Consider the following 11,164-nt stretch of genomic DNA (forward strand, 5'->3'; position numbering starts at 1 on the left):
AGCTGCTTTAAGTATATTTCTTTTAACCTAAGGCATCCTTTTTCATTCTTCTAACCCTTTTGTTTTGTTGTAGTGCAAGGAGATGTACTATCATGCCTTCTTCAAGCTTAACGAGGAACTTTCGTGTCAAGAGAAGGAGCTCGAGAAGTTGTTCTCGAGACTGCGAGAGTCGTAGGCTCGTTCTATCCAGAAGGATAAATAGTCAGGTGAGCTCCGGGCTACTTTAGAGGGAGCACTCCGAGAAAAGGCTGCCCTTATTAAGTAGGTATTCTGTTATGCATGAGTTTTTTCCCTTGTTCCCATAATTTGGCACCAACCAGTTTGCTTTTCTTTTCTTAGGTCGAGCGAAATCGCTTGCAGAATAGGCGACTGGATGTGGAGATCCTCGGGCTGAGGAGACAAAATGAGGTAGTGACCTTGGAGGTGACGTCGACCCATGATCTTCTCAAAGATGCTCGGAGAGAGATAGCTGAGCTGGTTATGGCTAAGCCAAGATCGAAAGAGATGTAGCCACGTACTTGAAGGATGCAGCGACAACGCATCAAACAGCCCGTGACATTAAGGTTGAGCAAAAGCTAACTCAGGCCCATGAACATGCCAGGGCGAAGGCGATAAGAAAAACATTGGAGGAGATCGAGGCCGGGGGCGTCGATCTGTTAGTTGGAATCGAGGAGGCCCGAAAAATGGAGAGAAAGTTGGCACTTTTGATCGTTCCAGACAAAGATCCCAGAGATGGTTCGAGGGACAGTGGTGATGAAGAGTAGGCCTTGCATTGCTTTTGTCCCCCCTTTCTGTGTATGTGCCCCCCGAGGAGTGAGTCCAGTGAAGACGCCCCTTGTAAATATATCTTTTTTGGTAATGAATAGAAAGAGTTTTTTCTTTTCTTTGTCTTTTCATTCTTTTTACCTTGCTGCTCGAGTGGAGTTTACCTTAGACTTTAGGCGTTAGATCTTCAAAAACTGTATCCGGAGTAACTGGGATCCTTAAATCGGGTCCTATCCCAAAGTTAGATCGGCAGCCTCTTTAAGGTCGGTGAAAGTGATAGCGAGGAGCCCTTGAGGCCTCACTACCTTTCGAATTTCACGGGATAGTAGCATCTGAGCAATCTGGTGAAGGGACTCCGGGGTGGTCCCGTCAGTACATTTCCCTAGAAAAAGGGTGATGTTAATGCGGCCAAAATTAATTGGCCCTCTAGGCAGGCGAGCAACTGCCGCCCTGTCCCTATATATTTATTCATTCGCCTCTTAAGTGGAGATTCTACTGCCTTGAGTAACCACAGGACCTGGCACTCTATGCTTGTTCTCCTATTGTTCCAACTCAACATCTTTGCTCAAATTCATATCTTCCCCTTCCCATTTTACCATAGTCATGACTGATACGTCGACCTCTGCCCACCAAAGGGAGGGGAGTTCTGCTTACATTCCGCATTCGGTCGGTGGCACGCCGTCGATGCCCGACAAACGGGCCTCGAGGTACCTTTCCTTGAGAAAAGATGTCACGTTGGGGAAAACCCCGCTGTTCCAGGACGTCGGGAGCATGCATCAAAATTTATCTCATCAGTGAGAGAGAAATACCGCGAGATGATCAGAAAAGATTGTGGATGGGGGAAGGCATGGTATAGCAAGTGCATTCCTCCAAGGAGGGCATCATGACCTATGTCGAGGGGTTTTTGAGCGTGTACACGCATACCTTTGCGTCGGGTCCCCTTGACTGGGTCGTGCTTTAGTTCTGTCGGAGATATCGGGTTACCTTGCCATAGGCCCACCCATTCCTTTGGAAAATAGTGTAGACAATAAGATATTTCACCGACAAGGCCGGGATTGAGTTTACCCTCAGTCATCTTATGAGGTTATATCGGCCACTGTGCTATCGAGGTTTGATTGTTCTGCAACGTCGATCCACCAGGGCTCCTGTAATTAATAGCATAGAGGAAAAGGACCGTGGATAGATGAACTAGTTTGTTTGAGTTCGAACGATCGATATCATTCCTGGAGAGTTTCTTCCCTTTCCTGAGAAATGAAACTTCACACGTAAGTGTCGTACCTGCTTTTTCATCATTTCGACTGGAGGCGGGCTCCGTAATGACATTTTTCTATTTTGTTTTTGTAGCCACCCCTTGGTTGCCGAACGAGGTCCCTGATTTGGCCAAGTGGTCTCGCAAGCTGGCAGCCTGCTCAACTTATGATAGGCGCAGGTGGCGAGATTTGTCCAAAGGGATGTGGGAGGCAAAGCATCACGGTAGACGCCTGGTGACTTGTTTCCCCAAATGGTGTTTTTCTTTTTAATGTACTAACTTAGCCGCTGCAGGTACTGGAGATTTTTCTGAAATGAGATCGTGCTCTCAGGGAGAGAAGGAGAGGCTACCGACATCGGGGTCGAGGGTCGATGAAAAACGAAAAGAATCTCCGGGGTGCGAGGAGGCTCGCAGCGGGGCGAGTCCTTCTCAACAAATAAAGAGAAGTGACCCGATCGATCATTTGGTTTCGAGGACTTCCATTATCGAAAGAACATTCCCCATTTCTGTTGATGGCGCTTTGGGAGACACTAAGCCATCGGACATTGGGTTAGCTTTTAGTGAGGCTCAGCAGCTCGGCTTTATGGTGAGTTTGGTAGCCGGCATGGGATTATTCTGGCCTCACACTTTTCCTTTCTTATTGAATGTTCTTTTGCAGGCCTTCGACAGGCTCAAATCTGAGCTACTTCATTATGAGGCTCGGTTGCAGAGAACTTTGGATAGGGAGAAATCCCTTAAGCTTCTTTGTGAGAAAAACGAAAGCGAGCTGGTATCCCTGCAATGCGAGGCGGGTCGAGGTCGGGACGCGAGAGCTTCCTCGAGAGATAGGTATCTTGTGTTTCATTTTGACATATGATCCTTCTTTCATTTGCGGAGGTTAACGTGTCGATATTTCAGCTGGAGAGCAAAACAGAGGAACTAGAGCGGCTCTGGGGCGAAGTGGCAGGGCCAAATATGAGTTTGACGAGGTGCAAGCCCATGCAAATGCCCAAGTTGCGGCCAAGGAGAGTGTTTTGGCTAAATCATCCACCTTGGAGATGCAAATTTGGACCGCTTGTGTGATTGATTCTGCGTGGGCGAACATGATTGCGAGGCTCGAGTCTGAGCTTTCGAAGGCAAAGGCCGAAGTGGTGAATGCCCGGGCTGAGGCTGTGATGAGTAGAACTAGGGCGGATAAGAGAGAGGCAGCCTATCTGGAGAGTGCTGCCACTGCCAGAGCTAGGCTAAGGAGAGCTCTTGGTCGTGCGAGCAGCAGTAAAGAGTACACAAAGTGCAAATCTCGGAGGGAAACTCTCGAGGAAGTTCATGCCAGGGATTTCAATCTTTCGAAGGAGATCGAGCAAGCCAAGGCATATGAGTATGATGCCAAGTTTCTTTTGTCTGATGCCGAAGATGGCGAGGACGGGGTCGCCGAGACATAGTCCCCAAGGGGGACGTTTGCTTTCTTCTTGTTCTTGTGCGTATAGCTTTCATAGTATGTTGTAAACGGAGTTTGTATTCTATTACCCATGTGTATAAAAGGGGAACCTCGCGGTTTTGTGTCTTCTAGGTTCATGTTTGCCAAGATTTTATCTAGATCAATCTGATCTCTTGAGTTAGTAGGAGTCTTTAGATTTGATGACACGGCCTTAGGGCTCATTAGGCTGGCCCGGGGGGCTCTTACGTGCTTGGTCGATGTGATTAGTATACGTTGGCGCTTGAGCTCTTATGATTTCGTTCAACCATTTTGGGTTTAATCTCCGAGTCGGGTTTTGAATCGAGCTCATTTGACCCTTAGGCTTTTATGTTTGCGTGGGCTGGTGACAATGGCTCTTATGCCTTGGACCGAAGTGGCCTTTTAATGTAAGCTGGCGACAGTGGCTCTTATGCTTTGCCCTTAGACATATATAGTTAACTATTTTGGGTCCATTCTCCGAATCGGGTTACGACTCGAGCTCGTTTTGACCCTCAAGTTTTCAAATTTCAAGCTGGTGACGGTGGCTCTTACGCTTAGGTTGATGCGACCTTTTGTGTGTATGGTCCTGAGGCTCATTAGGCTGGCGACAATGGCTCTTACGCGCTTAGTCGATGCAACAATATATGTAGGCTTTATTTTCCTTTCGTTAAGGACTTTTGAAGTAAATTTTGCCTAACTCGTCATCAGTTCGGGAAGAACCTTGATTTTGAGCAACTTGCAGCGATGTTCAAGCACCTCGGGAGGTTTGGCTCGGAGGCTGAGTAGCTCAAAGCCTACGATTCAGAGCTGACATGGTCGAAGCTCTTTTACCTATGTCGTGGGTAGCCTATTTAACCAGTTCTTTTCGAAGTAGATTTGGAGTAATTGAAGGCCTGTGTGGGTTGGCGACAATGGCTCTTACGCCTTGTAACGACGGTCAAGATCCCCGAGTCGCGTTAGTTTGGCTGGTACAGCCGTGTGACCGGAGTCACTTATGTTTGGCCGGAGCCTTTGAGTCCAGAGTGAAGTAGTTTTAGCATCTATGTCGAGGGTATGCCTTTTTAGGGGTCTTACAAGTTCGATATATAGCCAAAACTTTGGGATCGGGTCTATCCCTTTAGTGAGGTCTTATAAGTTTTACATGTCGTTGAGGTCTTACAGTTTTACATGCCGTTGAGGTCTTACTGTTTTACATGCCGTTGAGGTCTTACTGTTTTACATACCGTTGAAGTCTTACAGTTTTACATGTCATTGAGGTCTTACAGGTGTGGATACTTGGTACAAGTATTGTTTATGCCTTGGATGAGGTCTTACAGATATGATTGTTTCCTTATGTAGGTCTTACGAGACCGAGTTTGCCCGCTCGGGGGTCTTATGGCCTCGAGTTTTGATAAGTCTATAGAGGTGGCGCTCGATGGTAGTCCTTGAGTCGTCGAGGGTTTCTTGACTCGGGAGCCGTTATTTGCAAACTTTGTATCACCTTATTGAGGGCTTATGGCTTGGGGATCCCGACCCTGGGGTCGTGCGATTTTGGAGATATCGGCGCTAGTCTCCGAGTATTGGGGGCACTTTTGGCCTGGATATGTTTCATGATTTTCATGTTGCCTCGTTAAGGGCTTATGAGTTTGGAGTTCCGACCCTGAGATCATGCGAGTATCGAATTGTTGACGCTAGTCTCCGAGTATTTGGGACGTCTTTGATGGGGGAATCGTTTTAGCGAAAATGTTGAGTTTCTATTGGAGCATGAGATGCTTTGACAAAAGGCATTCTTTGATTGCTTGACAAGTATACATAGCTTCCTTGTCGGAGGACCGACTATATAGGCACGATTTGTTCGACCGTTTGGCCCAGTACATCATTTTATTAATGGGACCATGGGGGGGTGGCCTCCAGTATTCGGGATTGATTGCAAAAAAAGGATGGAATAATTGTCGAGTCTTCCTTAGGTAGCATGTGGATTTTTCCTTGTTAAAAACCTTGCTGGTAAAAACCCTTATCGGGATAAAAACTCGATCAAAGTAAAAAAGTGCAATGGATGCTTTAAAACCTTAAGGTCTTTGGGCTGTGTCAGTGCTTTGACTGCTTCGACCTGGCGCCTGCATAAGGGTCAGCATGAAATATAATACAAAACAAAAAAGGAGATTGCTATACCTTAGTGGCGATGGTGCTTTCGAACCTTGGAGATGGTGTCGCGGCTACTATTTTTTGTTGATTTACCTCTTAGTCCCTCTATTGGAGGGGACTTCAGCATTTTGGCTAGTGGCGGCCGTCGTAAAAGATCGTGTGTATGACATGTTGTGGCTCATCTGCCTTGTCCTTTTTGGCTGTTTCCTTTTCTAGAGATCGATTTTTGGCCTGGCCGCTGAGGAATTCCCGAAGATGGCCGTTGTCGAGTAACCGGGACACTTCCTCCCTGAGTTGCTGGCAATCTTCAGTCCTATGTGTGTGCGTGTTGTGAAATGTTCATACTAAATTGTAATTTCTTTGCGACGGATCCGATTGTATAGGTCTGGGCCATCTGGCGTCTCTGATTTTGCTGATGGCGAACACGATGTCTGATACATCGACATTGAAGTTGTATTCTAATAAGCGAGGCACCTCTACTAGCCTCGCAATTCTATCGAATCTGACTCTATTGATGAGTCCCCGAGGATTTTGTCCTCGGTCTATCCTTCGATCATTGCGAGGTGGGTTGTGTCTCGGAGCGCTCTTTCTGTCTTCGGTGTATGGTTGGTATCTTTCTTTGTTTGGCTTTGGCTCCTTCGTCAAGAGCCTGCTTGGATATACTCAGCCCGAGGGGGCTCCTAGCTGGTTATCCTCGGCCCTGATTTTTGACTGGTATCGGTTATGGACGTCCGACCATGTCACGGCGGGATATTCGATCAAATTCTGTTTCAATAGTTTTGAAACCACCAAGCTTCGTTCATTCAGGCCTTGAGTGAAAGCCTACACTGCCCAGTTGTCGAAGACTGCTGGTAGCTCCATCTGTTCCATTTGGAAGCGGGATACGAACTCTCGCAGTATTTTGTTCTCTTTCTGCTTGATTTTGAACACGTCGGATTTCCTCATTGCTACTTTGATGGCACCGGCATGTGCTTTTACGAAAGAGTCTGCTAGCATGGCAAATGAATCTATGGAGTTGGGAGCTAGGTTGTGATACCACATCATGACCCCCTTCGAGAGTGTTTCCCCAAACTTCTTTAGTAAGAAGGACTTGATCTCATCGTTCCTTATATGGTTGCCCTTCACTGCACAACTATAGGCAGTAACCTGTTCATTGGGGTTTGAGGTCCCGTTGTAATTTGGGAGTTCTGGCATTCTGAACTTCTTTGGAATGGGTTTCGGGGCCGCTTCCTCGGGGAACGGCCTTTGTATGAACTTCTTCGAATCCATACCTTTCAGGACTAGGGGTTCGCCCGGAATCTTGTCGACCCTGGAGTTGTAGGTCTCGACCTTCTTGTCATTGGCTTCTATCATTTTCTCTCCTAATTCGATCCTTTTGGTGAGGTCCTCGAGCATTTTTACGATGATAGGGTCGGATATTGACCCATTATTGCTCGACCTCTCATGTACCTATTCGGCTGGGGGAGCTGTCTTTGATGCTACCGTGCTGGGAGTTTTCTGGTGACTTTGTAGCTGAGCAATAGCTAGTTGTTGTGTCTGCAACATTTCAAAAATAACGTGAAGGCTAACCTCACGTTCTTCATTGGTCGGGGTTTTCTGAGCTTCTTGTTGATCTCCCTGACGCATGCTCCTGTCGGTATACGAGCTTGTATCGATGTGTTGGGCATCACGCGAGACTGCATCCACGGGGATTGGTCCTGGCGCATTCCCAGGGTTTTGTGGTGGCACACCAACATCTGGAATATCCACACCATTCTCCTTGTAGTCCTTGAGATTGTCGTTTTCGCCTCCATTCACTGAGTTAGACATATTGACCTGAAATTGAAGATCTTGGACAAGAAAAAGCGTGAAAAATCACCTGCGTTGAGTGACGAAACCAGCAAGAAAATAATCACTATTATTTTTAGCCCCACAGTGGGTGCCAAACTGTTTACCGTGAAAATGGTAATAACAATTAAATTTGTTGATGGGACTCTAAAAATACGTGATCTATTTTTATACTAGTTTGTTAAGCATTTGATGTTAAGTATATGAGATTTAGAGACAAAATAAAGTTAAGGAGGGAGCTGTAACCAAATCGATAGGCTAGTTACTTGGGACCTCGGGCTTGTCGATTCTGGGCCTCGAGCTCGATTCCAGGACTCAGCCGCGAGATATTAAGGATAATTGGGGTAGGGATAATGGTTATGAAATAATCAATGAAGGCTCTTTGTAGCAATGATAAGCAATAAATGAAGAACAAATATGAAGACAATAAACGGAAGCAATAATATCAAGAGAGTGTATGAGAGAGCAAAGAGAATGTTCTTCTATATTTCTTATGGAGCAGATGGAGCAACAACTGAGCCCTTACAAAGTGTCAAAAAACCCCTTTATATAGGAGAGAAATCCCAACATAGTACAAAATCATTAATTACAAAAAGAGGGGGAGGGGACAACTAGTTGGCACCAGGCTTTGCCAGTACTAGCTGCACGCCTAGGGAACTCCCCATTCCCATCGTGACCGCGGCCAACATTGTCGTTAGGTCGGGCGTCAACGAACCTCGAGGGAGGGAGATCGACCATAGCCTTGCAACCTCGAGGTATCGAGATGATCCCCCAAAATGCCTCAATGACGAGAAATTGGACCCTCCGATTTCGCCGTATACAATGTATAAGCTCCTTTTCAGTTTCACACAACTCAGAACTATTTTGTTGGGTGTTAGACGCATCAACCTTTGCAATAAATTGATCTTCCAAGTCGTGAATAGCAATACCAAATTTTTTGTTCTCTTGTCCCAGTTCAGCTCTTCCTTCTATTAAGTCTTTCATCCCATATGTAATTTTCTCACGTTAAGCTTCATATATTTCTAATCATTCAGCTTGTTCCATTAGCTAAGTTTGGCTCAAAATCTCCTCTTTTTCAAAATTTTCCTCTTGCTGGAACTCACTCTCTTCTCCGATTTTAAGCTCTTCCTGACTATCAACTAAGGCTGCAGCTTGTTGATCATTAGATGTTTCCGCCCATTCTTCTACTTTGGCCTTCATTCTCTTCATTGTTGCCTTGAGCTTTTCCATCTCTTTTCGACTTTCATGAGTTTGCTCCATTAAAAATTGAGTCTACTCCCTTAAAAATTGAGTTTGCTCTATTATTTGCCTCAACAGGTTCATAGTCAGAGCATTATATTCCACATTCTCCACTTTGTTCCTATCAAACTCACAAAAATTATCAGAAACATCATAATAAAGGCTCGACCACTCAAAGGATTGAGATTGTGCACTGAACTCGCTCCCGAGAATATTTTGACAATTTTTTCACAAGTGGGGTCCTTCACAATATGGACAAGGATCATCAAAATAAGAATAATTACCTTTCAAATAATTTTCATTCAAAAATGTCATGTAAATATAAGAAAATAAAATACTAACTAAATAAGAAAATTAAAAATTTGAACAAAAAGCAACTAAAAGCTAAACTCAGATAAATAATCAATGACTAAGTCCCCGACAACGGCTCCAAAAACTTGTTGCGGCCAAACACATACGCAAGTATACGTGGTCGCCAAGTAATAAAGTGACTCAAAAGTCGGATGTCGAACCCACAGAGACTTAGATTAATCATTAACTAAGCAAACTAAAATTAATTTACTGTCCAAGATTATAAAAAAATATTATTTGTCTACTAAACTACTTTTGCAAAATTTAAACACGTAACCAAGAGAGATATAGATTCCGAGGTTGTGGTCGGTTTATCAATCATATCGAGTTCGTAATTACACCTATTAATCCAAATTATCTATGATTACTAGTTGACCAGATCATTTATATAAATAGCATATTCCCACAATATTATCTGTCTATCCATAATATATCAACTCTATATTCATATGGTCTTGAATCTATCATGAACAAAAATAATATGGTGTTCAACTAAGCAAGACTATTAGGTATATTTCTCTCCTAACCGCAAAATCTTTCCCCAAGCCACGGGTTTAGAAACAATCTCTCTTTAATTCTACTCTAATCTAAGCACGGCTTTCCCAAGCATAGCATAGATAGTAAATAGAACTCAACTGTTGGCCAAACAATTAAGCAATTATGCGCAGAATTAGAGAAATAACCAAAGATGATAACTCGAATTAATGGTGATGTAATTAATAAACTTCAATATTCATGACAACCACAACCCTAGAACGTGAAGTTTAGCTCCACATAGACATGGTAGCAAAATAACAAATCATCAAAAAAAATTAAAGATTACTAAGTTTGATGGAAGAAAGATGGAATCTGCTGAATTCCGCTCTCCACGGCGTCTCCGTGCTCTCCCTAGGTCTAAAGTATGTCAAAAGTCTGTCCTCCCCCTCTAAAAAATATTTTTACATATATTTATTCCATGTAGGGTCGGCCCATACGAAACCACCTTCTTTTACACGAAATAGGAAAATACTTTGTAAAAAATACACAGGTGCACCGTATGGGGCAATGCGCCATGCGATGTGGTAGTGGGATTTATCATAGTGCATGCAAAATCAACAGGAAACATTTATGCATATATGCGGCGTCCTACACGCCGCCCCACACATCGTGGGTGTGTATTTTTCTCAGAGTCCGCTTTTTCTTGACTTTTTGATATCCAGATGTCGTTTTCGACCCCCGAACATGATCCTGGATTAATCCCATGGGCTTTTACTTAGACTTCAAAGCTCCAAATAGCTCAAATTCATTCCAAAACATCTACATAGATCGGAATCACTCATACAAGGCATAAAATACGCAAATAGTGCAAAACACTAGTGATTGAAGCTCAAACTCAATTAAAGTGTACTAAATTAGAGTGTGATAAGTGACTAAAATACGTAATTATACCCGATCATCAGTGAACCTGTCTAGGGATCCTATTAATGACATGCCGAAACCGGTAGTGCAAAAGGCTAAGGCACAATTGCCTAAGCCTCCACCTCCTTACCCTCAAACTTGCAAAGCAAAATGATGAAAACCAATTCAAAATGTTTATCTAAATGATGATGAGTCTCTTAATCAATGTGCCATTAGTTGAAGCCTTGGAGAAAATGCCTGATTATGCAAAGTTAATGAAGGATCTTATGACAAAGAAGCAGTTGATGAATTTTGAAACTATAAAAATGACTCAACAAGTGAGCGAAATTGTGTATTCTATGTCTCCCAAGTTGAAGGATCCTGGTGCTTTCACGATTCCTTGTACAATTGGAATTGTCGAGTTTGCAAAATCCCTTTGTGATCTTGGGGCAAGTATAAATTTGATGCCCTATTCGGTTTTCAAGACATTGGTAATCGGGCTACCAAGGCCCCCCTCTATGAGATTGCAAATGGTCAATCGAAATATGAAGAGGCCCTTGGGAGTGATTGAGGATGTTTTGGTTCGTGTTGATAAATTCATTCTCCCAGCGGATTTTGTCATTCTTGATTGTAAGATTGATTATGAGGTGTTGATTATTCTTGGTAGACCTTTCCTTGCTATGGGGAAGGCTCTTTGTGATGTTGAAGCCAGAGAACTTACTTTCCGGGTTGGTGATGAAAAAGTGGTTTTCCATGTGTGTAAATCCATGAAGCAACCCAATAGCAATGAGGTGTGA

The 11,164-nt window shown here is 44.0% G+C and overlaps 1 protein-coding gene across 1 annotated transcript; it reads left to right on the plus strand.

Annotated features, from left to right (window-relative positions):
• Positions 1-10,570: 10,570 nt before the first annotated feature.
• Positions 10,571-11,164, plus strand: LOC138881910 (uncharacterized). Its single transcript, XM_070162212.1, has one exon. It carries the CDS (start codon positions 10,571-10,573, stop codon positions 11,162-11,164), a length of 594 nt encoding a protein of 197 aa, XP_070018313.1.

The sequence above is a fragment of the Nicotiana sylvestris genome, chromosome 11 (genome assembly GCF_000393655.2).
Source record: "Nicotiana sylvestris chromosome 11, ASM39365v2, whole genome shotgun sequence".
In the NCBI taxonomy this organism is placed as follows: Eukaryota; Viridiplantae; Streptophyta; class Magnoliopsida; order Solanales; family Solanaceae; genus Nicotiana; species Nicotiana sylvestris.